Source organism: Carlito syrichta, unplaced genomic scaffold, assembly GCF_000164805.1.
Source record: "Carlito syrichta isolate Samal-C Ts95f unplaced genomic scaffold, Tarsius_syrichta-2.0.1 Scaffold311944, whole genome shotgun sequence".
Taxonomy (NCBI): domain Eukaryota; kingdom Metazoa; phylum Chordata; class Mammalia; order Primates; family Tarsiidae; genus Carlito; species Carlito syrichta.
The window spans coordinates 202343-220678 of record NW_007256040.1 but is presented as its reverse complement, the minus strand read 5'-3'; the positions used below and the strand labels follow the sequence as shown (position 1 = coordinate 220678).

At 33.2% G+C, this 18336-nt stretch overlaps 1 protein-coding gene across 3 annotated transcripts in view; it reads right to left on the bottom strand.

Moving 5' to 3' along the window:
• The window catches only part of BRWD3 (bromodomain and WD repeat domain containing 3), a 111990-nt gene that overhangs the window by 16364 nt on the left and 77290 nt on the right, over positions 1 to 18336 (bottom strand). For all 3 annotated transcript variants that reach the window (XM_008069344.2, XM_008069345.2, XM_008069346.2), the window contains 13 exons: positions 17752 to 17901; positions 16060 to 16136; positions 13307 to 13475; positions 12138 to 12251; positions 9285 to 9392; positions 7626 to 7750; positions 6875 to 6957; positions 5483 to 5594; positions 4709 to 4770; positions 4460 to 4615; positions 3710 to 3830; positions 1738 to 1863; positions 1549 to 1627 (listed from right to left, as the gene is read on the bottom strand). In XM_008069344.2, the coding sequence (XP_008067535.1) occupies positions 1549 to 1627; positions 1738 to 1863; positions 3710 to 3830; positions 4460 to 4615; positions 4709 to 4770; positions 5483 to 5594; positions 6875 to 6957; positions 7626 to 7750; positions 9285 to 9392; positions 12138 to 12251; positions 13307 to 13475; positions 16060 to 16136; positions 17752 to 17901 (1482 nt within the window). The remainder of the gene's footprint in view (positions 1 to 1548; positions 1628 to 1737; positions 1864 to 3709; positions 3831 to 4459; positions 4616 to 4708; positions 4771 to 5482; positions 5595 to 6874; positions 6958 to 7625; positions 7751 to 9284; positions 9393 to 12137; positions 12252 to 13306; positions 13476 to 16059; positions 16137 to 17751; positions 17902 to 18336) is intronic.

Here is an 18336-nt window from a genome sequence, read left to right as displayed (position 1 = left end):
GAAAGGTCAAATAAAATATAAGGAATATATAACAAAATATAATGAATACGAATAATAATTTTTTCTTAAGTTTAAAGAATTTAATACTTAGTTGGTATATCATATTTTCCTTGTGATTATGTAAATAACTTTTGACTCTATTAATACAACGTTTCTGAGTCAGACACATTTTTATGAAGGAGTAAAAAACAGCCAGCATTGGAGATTTACCATTCTGGAAATTAACAGTACAGATAATACATGCAAAATATCTCATGCTACTACAATAGAATCTGCATATCTAAGTCACTCATCCCTGGGGTAAATTGTTTTCCAGGAAAGATTTTTGAATTATCACTTTCTATTATTATATCAATCTCTAATCTTGTTTTTTGTTTCTATCATAACCTCTAGTCAAATATGGCTTTGAGTAAATTAGGAACATATAAGAGGAAATCAGATAGGTAAGGGTCTACTAAGAGTCGTAAATCCATTTCATTCAGAAAAGACTGGTTTATGTTTATAAATTTCCATAAAGTAAATCAAGTAGCAATTCATAAAACTACTAAGCATGTAGACTTCTAAACTTGTAATTTTAAAATAATTTAATATTTTATATACATTGCATAGAAAATAAAATCCTTTCTGAAATTTCCATCAACTAAACATTCCTTTAAAATATTGAGTGTTTTACTTGGATGGATTTAGAGTCCATTATACTCAGTGATCTATCACAGAAACAAAGAACAGAGTACCATATGTTCTCACTCGTAAGTGGACCTTGAACAATTATCATAATATTATAAGAAAGGGATTGGCAGTAGTGGGAAACTGTCAGGGGAGGAGGGGTTGGGATTGGCAGTTGAGGGAAACTGCCAGGGAAGGGAAAGGCACACCTTATCAACAAGGGTACCTGCATAATGAACATTTGTATACCAAACCCTGAATTGTACCCCACATCTTTAAAATAAAAAAAGAAGAAAAAAAAGAGTGTTTTGTCTCGTTTTTTTTTTTTTTGAGTTGGAGTCTCACTCTGTCACCCAGACTGGAGTGCAGTGGCTGTCCTCGACCTGCTGGGCTCTGGCGATCCTTCCGCCTCAGCCTTCCAAGTAGCTGGAACTACAGGCACGCGCTACCACGCCCGGCTAATTTTTTGATTTATTGTAGAGATGAGGTCTCGCCAAGTAGCCGAGGAGGGTCTCGAACCCACAGGCTCAGGCAATCCACTCACCTCAGCCGCCCAAAGTGTGGGATTACAGGCTGAGCCACCGAGCCCGGCTTGTCTCATTTTTAAAGGATGGAAAACAAAGTATTGATTTATAATCACTAAAACCCACTAAGTCAAACAGGACGACTGGCCACCCATCTCTGACTACACTATTATATTTTTGGTATATGCCACCCAAGTACAGGTTAAAGAGATTAATATAAAAAGATGCAGGTATTCAGTGAGTTTTCAAAAATCTGTTTTGCTGCTCATGTCCAATTACAACATTTACATATAATACTTACTGTATTCCAAATTACAGATAAGGGATTCATTCCTACTAGTCATGCCATAATTCTTACCTCCTCTCCATCAGTGCTGTTTACTTCTTCTGCTTTAATTTTATTATAAGTATCCAGTATATCAGTACAGCTCTGATCCCTTAAGAAACAAGAAGTCACTTTAATAATTTCTATGATTTTTCAATAATTTTTAAAAAATTGTTTTAAAGTCTTAAGTTAGCCTCTTTGGGAGCTAAAATTGCTTCTTACCCAATAAATCGAAGTAAGACATCAGTTACAATTTTGGCTGCTTTAACTATAGGACTGTCTGGCTCATTGAAAGTCCTGGCATTATGCTCAATGTAGCGTACCTCCCACATTAATGCTGATATTCTTCTATGAAAGAAAAAAATATCCTATGTTAGCCTTGGCTGATACATTTAAAGTATAATCTAGGAATGTATAATACAGAACAATTAATAACTTAACCACAGTATGTCAAAGGTGTTCCAATACATGTATGTAACTCAATATATATGACTGATGTGCACTGAAAAGGAATGATATAGTTACAGTATTTGAACCACAGGCAAGAATTCTGAAATACTGAACTGCATATCAAAGCTTGAAATAGAGTTGATCCAGGACATTAGTAATTTGACCAAAAATTTTTAAATGACAATCTATTCAAATCAAAAATGTAAAGGCAGGGTGGAGATAAAATTGTAATCATCAAGACAATATGAAAAATACATTGTCATCAATTATTGTTAACAATATCAAACGTATTATACTGAAGCTATTAGCAAACCAATGGCATAAAACATGTTGGAGAAAATAAAAAATATTATTCATTAAAAATTTTAGATTGCCGGGCTCGGTGGCTCAGCCTGTAATCCCGTGCCTTTGGGAGGCTGAGGTGAGTGGATTGCCTGAGCCCGCGGGTTCGAGACCCACCTGGGCAGCGAGACCTCATCTCTACAATAAATCAAAAAATCAGCCGGGCATGGTAGCGCATGTCTGTAATTCCGGCTACTCGGAAGGCTGAGGCGGAAGGATCGCAGGAGCCCAGCAGGTGGAGGCTGCGGTGGCCGGGAGCGGCCACTGTACTCCAGTCCGGGTGACAGAGTGAGATACCAACTCAAAAAAAAAAAAATTTTATCTCATTTCAGTTTAAAGATCTTATTGCGGTATCACAAACAAAAACATGACACAGGTCTTAAGTGTTTTGTTCAATCAACCATTTTCTGACTTCTTTCACAATTGATTAGTTTTTTTCTTGCACTTTATGTAAAAGTAATCATACACTGTAACTTGTGTTTGTGCTTTTCTCACTCAACATAGTATCTGTAAAATTCATCTGTGTTGTTTCTATCAGTAGTGTGTTCCTTTTTATTGCTAAATTGTATTTCATCATATAAATTTGCCACAAACGTTAGATTCACCCTTTTATTGATAAACATTTGGGTTGTTTGAATTCTTCAGCAATCATGAATATGGCTTCAATGAACATTTTTATCTAAGTTTTAGTGGGCATTTGATTTTATTTCTCTTGTATAAACACAAGGTTGTAGAATTGCTAGATCAATTAATAGGTAGATTTTTAACTTTAAAAGCAGATTATAGACAATGACAGATTTTTACCTAGCTACTTTTGTGATATATTATTGAATCAAATATATAATGTTATAAAAACACAACCAATTCTCAATTATAAGAGGCAGATTAACCAGTTCATGAAGTACTGTGGTTAGTAGTAGGCTCTGATGAGAGAGGAACCAAGAAGTGCTCTCCACAGCCCTGCCATAACCATCCCTCACCCAATCAAAACCAAGGAAAAAAGTAACTTGACTCTTCCTATACATATATTTTGGGGTTGGTAATTAAATCTAATTTACTGCCACCTAATTCCCGAACAGAGGATTTAAACATGATCCCAATCTGTAGCACATTAATCATGATGAATCCACAAGCCACTTAATCTGCCTTTAATAAACTAAGGTCAACTGCAGTTTTTGTTTTATACATAATTTGTGCTATCCATATTTTCCTCTCTGTCTTTCTTTCCTACCCCTTTTCTACTCTGGAAGAGGGAGAATCTATTGAATAAAGGGAAATCAGAGTTCCCTATTTCTAGAAGAAATTTTGACGAGGGTCTTTGGGTAATCATGTTATACTATAAAAATACAGACCTCAAAAATGAAAGCAAACATCATATAATAAATGAGAAAACTTAACAGACCTGTAAAAGCGATTTTCAAGTCTCCGCCTGATGGTGTTGAGGTCAGTTGGATAAGCAACTACAGTACAATACAAGGGGTAGGCACTGAGATCCACTGGAACAGCAAAAGGGCTGGCAAAATCTATAATATTACCAAAACCAATAAAGAACATTAACATCTCATGTTAAAGAACAATAATTCATATAGAAACAAGAAGGAAAGGCAATATACTACATTTCTAAACCCATGATGATTCAATGATACAAACAGAATGTTAGTCTTTTTCTTTGTAAACAATATCTATAAATCATGCATGATATACAGGTTCAAATCAGGCAAATCAAACAAAATTTTAAAGCACCATGTTTAACCTGGGTTCTATGTCTTTCCTGGATTAATGTCAGATTTCACAAGTCATATGTTTTAGTGCAATTTTCATGTAGGTAAAATAAATTACTCACCCACTGTCTTTACCAAGGAACCCATCCAAAGTCAAGTTCAGTTAATAGCAAGAGAGCTAAAGTGACTCAAGAATGAAAATGACACTTATATGCTGGCATTCACCATTATTCCCTCAGAGTACTAAAAAAAGTTTATTAGTTATTACTTTGGCCAAGCATATAAAAATGTTAATATTAAAACTAGAATCACTGTGATTCTTGAGTTAAAAGTGGAGTATACAGTAAAGAACTCCATTTCCTTCTGAAAAACTTCATATTCTGATTTTCCTAGCTCTTTTCTAAGTTCCTAGTTTTTCACATTCATCATACCCAGGGAAAGAAGGTGGTTGATGCCCTGAATAACCCGTTCACATTCCTCATCTCTGGAATGTGCCCCCCACTCTCCTTCCTGGGGTTTGTATAGCAAAGCAGTCAATTCCTCCTGGGACACAGGAACACCAGCACCAACTTCATCTGGAAAGGCAGCTAGGTATAATACAAAAACAATCAGAACAAGTTAGTTTACAATAACATGCTATTGCCATTTTATGTTAAAATAATTTTAAAAAGCATATTTACTTCCTTCTGGAATTGGCTCCATATCCCAGGGGCTCATCTTTTCTCTCTCATTATTGTCCCAGCTATTAAAAAGTAACAAGATGCAAATCAAATTCACATGGCACTTACTTCACATACTAGCGTAAGTTGCATGACTTCCTGGGGTGAAATTTGGAAAACAGCAATATAGTTTTCTTTAAAGTATAACTCTGCTTACATAAAGATCATAATAAACCTTTAATAGAGAAAACATGGTCCAGCAATATGAAACTTAGAGGGCAGTAGTCCATATGGAGACTAAAAGTCTACTCTCATAAAATAAACATTTCTTCTATCATTCTCGAAAGGCTTCATTCATTAGGAATCTTACAACTCTGGGATTTTAAAAAGAATCAAAGTCAATATTGTAAACAAATAGTACCTCCAAACATACCTCTGCCTAGAATTCATACCATTAAATGAAAGACTAGGTACTAATATTCCTTGCTATATTCCAGCTTTAACAGTTACTTTAAACATTAAATTAATTTCTATATTTTCCACAAAAAAATACTTGCAATTCTTATCTAAAGTAGAAATACTTAAGAGAAAATGCAAGCAATAAAAGAGGGAGAAATAAGTCTTTAGGTCATTCTTTGTTTTAGCCAAAAGGTTTGCCATTGCATTTCTTCCTTACAGGTACAGGCATTCAGAGACTAGATAAGTCAGATAAAAAGGTATTTCTGGGAGAGCTTACTGAAAACCATATACTACTACAATATCATATCAGGCATAAAGGAACATAACTGTACTTACTGAACACTGTAACACTGGAAAGAACTATCAGGATACTCTGGTTGAAAAGGTTGCTGACTTTCCACAGTCCCAAACCACCAGGCATCATCTATTATACTGCGGAATCTATCACCTATAATGGTTTTAAAAAATTCTTCAAACATTGCTCTTGAGAACATGATCTCCGTCCCCACTCTAAATTGGTACTTTTTGTTGAATATAGAAATAGCACTGTATCTGGCATTTTCAGAAGTTTTGATCTGAGTTTTCCAGATCAGTGATATTTACACTTTACTCTCTTTAATTATCTTGATTTTCAAGTGGTAGAAATATTGCTGAAATAAGCCACGTGTCCATATCTTCCTTAATAAATGCTACCAAGCATAATTTAACTTTTATATACTTGGCATCATCATTAGGCATATTCCTTATTGTACCATATATGTATGTTGACACAGTTTCTTGTTTTTCTTTTTTTTTTTTAAAGCAGGATTTATTAAGAGGACAGAAAAGCTCCCACAGTGGGAAGGGACCAAGGGGGCTGCCCTTCTTTTTATCTTTTAGCTTTTTGCTTTTAAAAATCTTTTCATACTAGCTTTCTGTCTTTAAATGGCTAATGATTACAAAACCAAACCACTGTGGACCAAAATATTTCTTAAATATAATACTAACAGCAAATATTTACAGTGTTGACTATGTACCAGGTATCCTTATAAATGCTTCTATATACTAACTGATTTATTGCTCATATTAACCTTACAGGTGTGTACTAATATTTAAAATAATAGAAGCAAAGCACAGAGAGGTTAAACACTTGCCCAAGATGAAATAGCTAGTAATTGATAGAGCTAGGATTCTGTCAGGTTGAGAGGCCCTATCCTTCCAAAATTATGAACTCACTATGGCTACAAATACATTTTAATAATCCAGGTATATATATAAGTGTGCAAAAAAGGCCAATAGCATTTAAATCCTTATGTTCTATATTATGACAACAGAGTTGTAAGTAAATTTCTTTAACTTTTAAAAACTTTCCTTCACATTATTTTTTTAAACTGCTTATTATAGGGGAGAAGGGAAGGAGGGAGGGAACAAACCACAATCAGAAATAGTCCCCTTAAGAGCCAAGTATAAAGTGCTCTGTTTTAAGACAACTGACATTTAAGAATATTATTTTTATTCAGATTTGTATACTAATAGAGTAGGTGTTTGCAGAAGGTTTAAAGATTATATGTCACACATGATGTGCACTAAATCACCTAAATATAACCAAATAGGAAATTCAACTTAATTTGTCTAGTTTGCCTGATAGCTCTTTCTAGGTAAATGTTAAATTAATTTCTGTTCAATAACAGTTAAAAAGTTACTTACTCTACTTTAAGCTTAACAATTAAATGACAATTCTATATTTACCAATCTGCCAGTTCCTTTCTTTGGCTTCATTATAAAATTGATGCAACACAAGGAAGTCAATGACATCTGGCATGTCATGATACCTGCACATAAAAAAGTACATGTGAATCAATATAGATATTATAGTATATGTTACTTACTAAATAATCCAAGGATTATATGTTTAATGTGAAGCCATTAAACAAAATTTTGCAAACCTCACAGTCCCTAGAAATGCCTTTACTTAAATTAAACACCATCTGCTCTGTTTGCGAGTGCCCTGCCTATTATCATGTTACATTAAAAATATAAAGATGCCAATGAAGGTTTCAAAGCTTAATGAGTTATTTTATATTAAGGGCTTTTAAAAGTGCTGTTCTAAATTGATGTTTTTTAATCTCCTTATATTTTAAATTCAACTTCAAAAATGAACCACTGACTTAATATTTCTATTAGTATTAACAGAAAAACTACCATGTTTCAAGCATACTATTAGGTACTTATAAAAGTTTGGTTTTGATTCTTTACAACATAAATTCAGAAAGGTTAAGTAACTTTTTGATAAGTCTCTCTATTCATCCATCCATCATCTCTCTCATATATATAGCTATTAAATTGAAGAACAAACTAAGAATTAAACTCTAGTCTTTAAAACTCAAAACCCTGTAATAATGCTATAGTGTTTCCTTTCCCACTGAGCTCTGTACTCTGCAGCATATATAACAGCTATTACAATACACGCATGCAAACAGAACCAGCAATAACTACTCACTTAATGGAAAAAGATTCTCCAGTCATTTTGCCTGAAATGGGGTCCAGAAATGCAAGCTTCAAGCAGCATAATGTAGGAGGTCCAACCTCATATTTAATTCCTACAATCTTAACAAACTCTTGTTCCTATTAGTGGGAATACCAATAAATTATTGCTTTCAATATATTTACTTATCAATTTAATAATATTTCATTATTACCAGACAATTTAAGAATTATCTAAATACCCACTAAATGCTAGACACTACACTTGAGTGTTAAAAGTAAAGAGACATGGCTCTTTACCCTTAATAGCAGCTTGTAGTTAAAGTGTAGGGCTCCAAACCAAAGATAAGCAGCAGAATCCCCCAGAGGAACTTTTCAAAATGCATGTTCCTAAATCCTACCCCTAAAGAATCAAATTCTGTTAGTCTGGGGTCCAGCTCAATAATGTATATTTTGAAAAAACTCCCCAAAAGATTATGATGCTCTGCCTGGTCAAAAATTACTCCCCTAGGAAAAAAAAAAGTTGTGTAAGCATACAGGTATACATATTGTGCTAGTGTTTGGGGACACAGGTCTTACATTTTTTAATGCCTATAATATTATCTTACAACAACCGTACACATTAATTGATTATCATATTTAACAGATGGCAAAACTGTTCTTCATGGGTACAGTGACTTGTTTATATACTAGCATACAGCAAAGCTGAGATTGAAATCCACATCTTATTCCAAAGCCCAGACTCTTTTACCACACACATGCTTTCTCCTAGAACCACAAGGCTAGGATTAAAAATAAGAAATCATGTTTTATTCATTCCTCTGATTCTAAGAAGAACTCAACTTTCACCCGAGTCAGAATAGACTGTAGCCATTCCCATCTCCTAGGAGATGATTACGTAAAGCTTACTTGATAAGATACTGTAGCACCTCACAACATTAATACAAATTTTTACAAATGTCTAAATTAAATCATTATCTCAATAAACATACAGATTCACTCTTGTATCCTTCCTACTAAGGACCATCACACAACAACCCTTCATTTACCTAGAAAACCACCATAAAATTGTCCTTCTTATTCTTATTCAGAAAAAAAAAAGAAAAAAATTGTTTTTAAACCAAAATAGAAATGATGGTATATGTATACATATGTATGTCTGTCTGTATATATGTATGAATGAATGAAAGGATATGCATTTATTGACAGAAAATCCTTCTCCATAAAACACACATTTCTATTTTACTCAAAGTTATATAGTTACATGGGTACTATATCAAAAGAGTTATTTCTTAAAGCACCACAAATTTCTGAGCTTCTTATAATTTATGATATTTAATATTACCAAAGCTGCCAGAACTTTGTGTTTGTAGTTCACACAGTTTATAGAGCAGCCAAAAAGTACAAAGTTGCTGATAGGGAAAATATCCATAACAGGGGAACTCCTGTTTTGCTCTAATTATGGAATGGTTTAGACTAGACAATAAACAACATACAAATTTTGGGAAGCATAAAATGTGACCCATAGTACTCAGTTCTACAGGATATCACACATCATTTTATCTTGGACAATCAACAGTGAAACATGCATGAAACAGAGAAAAAAACCTACAGATGAGTAACTTAATTCCAAAGCTACTTCAAATTGCATATTCTGTGAATTTGGCAAACTTACCCTGAGATCCATTTTGTTCCATGGCTGTTTCTGTAAATTAACGCTGTATATTTTTGATTTCCTTACAGCTCGCACATAAGCTTCATGTCCTTGCCTAAAATAGATAAGCTAAAACAGAAAACATAAGGTATTAAACAATACCATCCAATGTAACAACTCTATATGTCCCAATATACACTTCTGCAAATAAAATTGTTTTGCAGAAGACGATTAATTACAATTTTGAAAATATATGTACAATAAAAAGAAATTTTCCCTAACAAATGATGTTCATTCAGTATTCCTGTCTATGTAACCCTGTGTTTAGCACCATATGATATAAACATTGCAAACACAGTCCTTTACTCCCATACAGCTTCATAAACATGCTAAATAGATAGATTCTTGACAAATACACAAAAAACTAGTCATATTTTAAAGTACAGTTGTCCTTCCAAATCTACAGGTTCTGCATCTGGGGATTCAACTAACTGCAGATTGAAAATATTAAAGAAAATCCCAATAAAATATTTTGGTACAACAATAAAGATTATACAAAATTTAAAAATACAGTATAACAACTATTTACATAGCATTTATACTGTTTTAGATAATACAGAGCTAATTTAAAGTATATGGGAGGATGTGGGTAGGCTATAGGCAAACACTGTAACATTTTATGTAAAGGACTTGCTGATTTTGGTTATCCACATGGGGTACTGAAAGTAATTCTTTGTGGATACCAAAGAACAACTGTACTATATTTCATATAATTGACATTCTAAACATCAACATTTTAATATTCAACAAAGATTTTTATATAAGTAGTACAAATCACAGGTTAATAAATGGAGTAATTTTAAAACAGATTAAGTTTTCTGTTGCAGGAGTTCCTGTCAGAATTGGCATAATGCAGAAGAAAAATGAATTTAATTTTTGGTAAGAATCTTCAGTCTTTTTAGACAGTATTTACTACATTATGTATTTATTTTAAAAAGTTTCTTTTCCACTAGTTTAAAAGTGATGACAGTGATAACAGAAGTAAAAAAAATGAGATTTAAAAAATATATTGCCCAATCAACATCGTCTAAGATAGAATTTCTGACAGCTAAAAATATAAGTAGAAAATAAAGAAGGATTAAACATTAGCAAATAAATAACTGTAGGGGTTAAAAAGCTTGTTATAAATATATCCTTCATTATATATTCCTGTAATCAACAAATATTGATCATTGAACATCTATGTATAAGGTATTGGGTGCAGTAATAAGATATACAAATAAAATAATTTCCCCCAAGGATATGAACACAAGTGTAGATACATAACTATAATGCAAAGGCAGAATATATTATGTATCAGAATAGAGGAACAATTTAGGTGGAAAAACTCATGAGGAAAGAGAGGCTGGCAAATGAAAAACTGGGATGATATCCTGGATAAGTTAGTATTTGAAAATTAGCATTTTAAGAGAACAGTATCTATGAGTAAGGATATCTAGGGAAAAAAATAAAATAAAAGTTAATACTTAGATAAAGTAAAAGGTAACACTGTCATTAAGAAATTTTATATAAAAAGCACATTTTTCCTTTATGAATTATTTAAAAACATTTTCTAATTGACATATTTCACTGTCTGATTCACTTATACACCTTCCTCATTATCTGAAGAGCTTCACCTAATACACATTAGTCTTGGAAGCATATAAGGAAGTGTTAAGTTTAACAAGATATATGGAAAGTGATTCCACCGAAGTATGGACCAGAAAAATGGTCTTATTGAGAAGAGTCTCATCAGATCTTAGAGAATACAGAGCCTTACTTTGTTCTGTAAAGTCTTCTAGAATTAATTCAATATTACTCCCCTATGCCTCCATAAAATAAAAACAGGCAGTAAATATAATAGTGGTTGTGAATATGCAAAATAATTGAAATTTTCTAAGTTTTTAAATACAGCATTCATCAGAACATGTTTATTAACATAGCCATAAAAACAAACATTACTCAGAAGTTCAATACCGTAAAATATGCTTATTAAAACATTATGATAGTATTTAAAATAATCAAGTAATAGTTTATTCATAAGGCTATTTGATAGCAATCTCTGATATAAGATCTCTGTAGTAGGAAATTACAGAAAAATTTGGTGAAATTTTTATTTGTCCTCAAATTCTTAGAACTTATTTGCAAGGTTTTGCTGCTTCTTTTATTGCAATATTACATTTCTACTATTAGTCTTAAATTGGAAACTGTGTGAAAATATTTAATCAATCAAAATTAAGGATTAATCAATATATTAGAGACTATGCAAGTCAAGTAAAGCTCTAATATTCCAATGTTACCATTATTTTCATAATAAAAAGAAAAGTTTTTACCAGGTAGAATTCTAACTTAATTACTGACTGATCAATAATAAACATGGTTATGTTATTCAGTCATATGCTCAGTAAGAAGACCCTATTTGCAAAATGACATTCCCCTACTCATTGAAAACGGTAAATTGTCCTCTAGTATGTTTTCAATAAGATTGAACATTTTTAAAAACAAGATTAGGACTTGAATGGTAACTCAAAATAAAACACAATTCTATGGCACTTCAGATGAAAATAAAGCCAATTATTTTCAAGGTTTCACAGGCCAAGCAATTTATTTCAATATTCATTGAGTATCTAATATATTGAAGACCTTGTGTCAGGTGCTACAAAGGATACAATACTTAATGAAGCTCAGTCATTTTCCACAATTAATAAATAATTCAGCAGAGCAGGCTAAGACAGTGTATATACTATTATAATATAATTAAGAATATAAATGTACTAAGACTCATTAAAATTAGTGCTCTCGAGGCTCCAAAAGGTTATAACAGATAACAATTACCTCATCTCCCATCTGTGGGACAAATGGAGAACGTCGCGGTATGGTATCTAAGATCCATTGAGGGGCAAACCATTCTTCATTGGACTCACCTGCCATAGAAACCAATCCTCCTTTCTAAAACATAAATACACGAGTGTTTATGTATAAAACAGTTCACAAATATATAAACACAAGAACAACAGAATAAAAATAGCAATTAGAGAACATTAAAAATATCAGGTTATAATAAAACCTAAAATATATAAATTTGAATCATTTTCCTTTAACAATTCATTATATATAACTTTTGTACCAATGAAAAATCAAGTTGCTCAATTTTAACTGACAGATAATAACTTGACACTATATACTATCTAGAAACCATAACTTTCCTCTTGTCCCTTGAGTTCCACATGAATTTAAATACAAGTCACACAATAATTTTTGCCATCAAACACAAGATAATCAAGAAGATAATTATTTACTAAAACAACAGACTACAGAATGTATATATAATAACTTTTAAAATTAAAATTAAAAAATCATGTAAAGTAAGCCTTTACATTATTTAAATAAATTTATAGCAGGGGAAATAAACTGACATTGGGATGAAATAAAAGTCAGGCACAGCCATGCACACCAGTAGTACCAGCTAATCAGGAGGCTGAGGTGAGAGGAATGCTTGAGTCCAGGAGTTTGAGGTTGCAGGATTACACCTGTGAATATCCACTGCCCTCAAACTTGGAAAACGTAGCAAGACTCTGCCTCTTAAATAAACAAGCAAAGGAATAGGAGACTCCTACACAACTTATCATATTCTTCCATGTTACAAGTTAAAATCTATGGAATTTATAATTGGTAACATGACAAAAATAGTAATTTTGTACTACAGTAGTTTATTTTAGAACACTGCTTCATTTTAACAGACAATTGTCAATATATTTTAGTAACAAATTATAATAATGAAGACCTAATATAATACCTAAGACATTAAGGTACTAGCCTCACATTTAATTTCAACAATTCATTATATTTTGAAATCTACTTAAAGTATTTTACTTTGTTTCTCAAACGGGATGCTATTTTCAGAGAAAAGTCAAATGTTACTATTTAATATTCACGTATCAAAGGCAAAAATCAAGTAAAGACAACAACAACAAAAAACCAAAACAACCTATAATGTTGCAAACCTTCTTTCTTGTCTGTTTAGGTTTTTTTTGCCTTTCTTCCAGTGACTTCAAATTCTCCTCCTCAGAGCTGCTGCATATTTTCCGTGTTGTCTGTCTGGTTTGTCTTTTTGGAGGTTGCAAATTTATTCCAGCATCTGCTGTCCAATCAGAATATTCACTTGATGAATCACTGTAAATAAATCAAAATTATGAATAACTAAGTATAGAAAAAAATAGTTCTTAATAATCGAAAAGATTGTCGGGCGCAGTGGCTCACACCTATAATCCCAGCACTTTGGGAAGCCAAGGTGAGAGGTCTGCCTGAGCCCATGGGGTCGAGACCAGCCTGGACAATTTAGTGAGATCTCACCTCTACAATATGTCAAAAAAAGTAGCTGGGCATGGTGGTGTGTGCTAGCAGTTCCAGTTACTTGGAAGTCTGAGGCGGAAGGATCACCTAAACCCACAGGTCGAGGCTGTGGTGGCCGTGAGCATGTCACTGCACTCCAGCCTGGACAACAGAGTGAGACTCCAACTCAAAAAAAAAAAAATACTAATAATCGAAAGATGATCGTTCCATAATCAAACAGTAGTATAAATCACATGACTTGATTTTGCTTTAATGTAAGAGAAAAAAATAACAAAACAGAAGTTTAATCATTATTTATGTGATTTTAATGAACTCCTTCTTGGATAAAATACAATGCTTTGTTTCCTATAAGAGGATTTAAAATCCTTGTTCAAAATCACAAAAGCTTCTTTAAAGCAAAGATGTACCAAAATAAATAAATAAATAAATATATATATATTCATATGCAGTCATGCATTGCTTAATGAAATAGGGCTGCATTCTGAAAAGTGCATCATTAGGTGATTTCATCATTAAACAGTGTACTTACTCAAAGCTAATATGGTATAGCCTACTATACACCTAAGCTATGTGGCATAGCCAATTGTTCCTAGGCTACAAACCTGCACAGTATGTGACTATACTGCATATTTGCAGGCAACTGTAACATGCTGGTGAGTAGTCACGTATCTAAGTATATCTAAACATATTCAAGGAACAGTAAAAAAAAAAAAAATATATATATGTGTGTGTGTGTGTGTATATATATATATATATATGAGAAAAAAATGGTATGCCTCTTTTATATACATACATGTAACATGAAAGGAGCTTAAAGGTCTGGAAGTTGCTCTGGCTGAGTTAGTGAGTAGTAAGTGAATGTATAGGCTAGGACATTAAGGTACACACACTCCTGCGGACATTATAAACACTGCACACTTAGGCTACACTAAATTTATAAAAATATTTTTCTTATTCAATAATAAATTAACCAGCCGGGCTCAGTGGCTCAGCCTGTAATCCCGCGCCTTTGGGAGGCTGAGGTGAGTGGATTGCCTGAGCCCGCGGGTTCAAGACCTGCCTGGGCAGCGAGACCTCATCTCTACAATAAATCAAAAAATCAACCGGACGTGGTAGCGTATGCCTGAAATTCCGGCTACTCGGAAGGCTGAGGCGGAAGGATCGCCGAAGCCCAGCAGGCAAGGCTGCAGTGGCTGGGAGCGGCCACCACACTCCAGTCCGGGCGACAGAGTGAGACTCCAACTCAAAAAAAATAAAAAATAAAAAATAAATTAACCTTAACTTACTGTAACTATTTTTATCTTATAAACTTTGTTTTTGTTTTCTTAACTTTTTGACTCTTTTGTAATAACACTTAAAATACACATTTGCACAGCTGTATACAAATATCTTCTATTTTAAATTTTTAATCTACAATATTTTTTCTATTTAAAATTTTTATTTTTTTGTTTTTGGTTTTTCAACTTTTTGTTGGAAGTTAAGACAGAAGCACATACAATAGCCTAGGTCTATTGTATCAGAATCAGAATCATCAGCATCAGAATCATCAATATCAACATCTTCAACCTCCACATCTCACTTTTCCCACTGAAAGGTTGTCAGGGGCAATAACATACACCAAGCCGTCATTTTCTGTGATAACAATTTCTTCTTCTAGAATACCTGCTGGTGGACCTGCTTCAGGCTGTTTTACAGTTAACATTTTTTTAACAAGTAGAAGGAATATACTCTAAAATAATGGCAAAAAAGTATAGCCATAAACTGGGCATGGTGGCACACACCTGTAGTCCCAGGTACTTGGGAAGTTGAAGCTGGAGGATCACTTGAGCCCAGGAGTTTGAGACCAGCCTGGACAACATAGCAAGATCTCAGCTTTAAAAATAAAAATAAAAAAATACAGTAATAAGAAAGTACAGCATAGTAAACACATAAACCAGTAACATAACTATTTATTATCATTATCAAGTATTATGTACTTTTATATGAATGATAGTGCAGCAGGTTTGTTTACACTAGTATCACCACAAACACATGAATAGTGTGCTGTGCTATGGCTATGATGTCACTAGGCAATAGGTATTTTTCAGTTCCATTATAATCTTATGAGACCACTGTCATATATACAGTCTGTCCTTGAAACGTCATTACACAGCACTTGACTATAATTAGAATCTTAAATTTAAAAAGAACTTCATTTTATAGATGAAGGAACTAAAATTCCCATAGTGACACCAAAAAGATCAGGGGAAGCAGGATACAACAACAGTTATCTAGGCTTCTACCTCAATAGTCTTTCTACTACAAAACACTATTTTAACTTTGGTTTAACCAAATTCCTACAAGGACATAATTTCACATTAAAATTGTTGAGTAATTTTAACCAAATAAAAACCATTAAAGCTACCTGGAAGAACTTTCACTTTGCCATTCAATAACAGGATCTTCTACAGAAGCATCACTTGTGCCAACAGTTTCATCTTCCTGCAACACACAGCCAGCAATTGAGATATATGGTTATTATTAGCTAGCATATTACTAATGAACAAACTATTATCTGATTTATAAGACTTTTTAAATTCCACCCAAAGCACCTTCTACTTAAAATCTACATAATTATTTTTCTACATATATTTATAACTCACAATTAAAGCTACCAGGTGTTTAAAAATCTCTGGCATATATTAGCTTGTTGATACAAAACATCTTTTTATTATTTTAAAGACTGAATAATTTCCTTGAGTCCAAATATAACCCTCTTAAATGCTAAAAACGTTGTTGTTTTTTTTGTTTGTTTGTTTGTTTTTTGAGTTGGAGTCTCACTCTGTCGCCCGGACTGGAGTGCAGTGGCTGCTCCCGGCCACCGCAGCCTCGCCTGCTGGGCTCCGGCGATCCTTCCTCCTCAGCCTTCCGAGTAGCCAGAATTACAGGCATGCGCTACCATGCCCGGCTGATTTTTTGATTTACTGTAGAGATGAGGTCTTGCTGCCCAGGCGGGTCTCAAACCCACGGGCTCAGGCTATCCACTCACCTCAGCCTCCCAAAGGCACGGGATTACAGGCTGAGCCACCAAGCCCGGCAACGTTGTTGTTTTAAACATACTTACATGTCTCTACCAAGTTAATGCAATTACTCTCCATTAAAAAAAATTTAACCTTCATTTTATTATGTAAAACCTCAAATATAGTAGAGAGGATAGCTCTTGTACACACAATAACTCACTGCCTATCTTATTTTATCTATACCCTTACCCACTGTCTTATATCCTAGGGATTATTTTTTAAAATATCCTGACAAAAAGTTATTTTAAATATAAACATTTATTAAAACTAGGATTATTTTTAAAAGCACACAATTCCATTGTTATAGTACATTTTTAAAAAGGAGCATCAATTTCTGAATAGTGATCACTTTTTTAAGATCAAGATTTTCATGGGGGAGGGGAAAGGACAGAAGAAGGTCATCTTTGAGAAGAGTTAGTTTAAGAACTGTGAATGGAAGGAAAAGAATGGATGTACCATACGTCGTCAATGCATAATTAAACCCCCATTATTAAGTTGTTAAGAGAATATAAGCAAAATACTGGAGAATAGGACAGGAAGAAAAGACTTGCTATACTCTTTATTCATCACCACGAATAAAGCCGGTCTGAAAAAAATCAACACTCAATGATCTCCATGAGGGGAGAAGTTAACAACAACAAAAACTGCATTATTTGTATATATTATGTTGATTACACAGCCAATCAGTTCTGAAACTATATAACTTATTACCACTGTTTATATTCTACTTCTTCCCATTTCTAGGGATATTTCCTCTTACTCTTTTTTCTCACTGTCTCAAAGGAAAACTTTTGCTAGAATACTTAATACCGTCACCAAGATAACATCTGCAGTACAAATTAGAGACGATAACTAAAGGAACTGAATACAACACTCAAATGTGCCTATTAAATGCATTATTAATGAATAAGTCTCTTATGAGAAAATAATTAAAATAATTTTCTATTAAACTGACCTTTAAAAGTAAACCCAAATGAATAATACATACGGAGAAACAAAAAAAAAATACACTGAATGAGTAATAGCAGATATCTAACCTCTGAGGAGCTGTCTGAGTCTTCCTGCATATCTGCATTTTGGCATGATGTATGCGAATTATGCTCTATGTTGGATCGTGTTTGGTAAGTATGCTGACGCTTGCGCTGTGTCCTTCGTAAAGACCGCCCACAGCTAGGCTGATAATCGTTCTGTAAAAAAGAAAAACAGATTTTAAAAAAGGAAAAGCTCAGTGAACACAAATGAACATATATAAATCAAATCAATTAGGCAGGGAATGGGGGAACTGAGTAGGGAGGGGATGAGGATAAATTTCCAAAATGAAAACCAATATATAACTATATCTATACATGTTTAACCCACCTTCCACTAATATTTATCAATTTCTTATTTTGAAAACTTTGTGATCAAATGGGTGACTACTGAAAGTCTAGGTTGCAATAATTTGCCCATTCATAATTTACATATACCATATTATTAAAAATTATTACAAGATAAAGCAAGAAATCTATATTACATTTGTCTACTTCTTCAGCTCTATAAAAAAAAATCTAAAAAACTTGTTAAAATGTTAAAATACATAATTAGGTTTAATCATCAATGCTTTTGTTCATTCTAGATTAGCA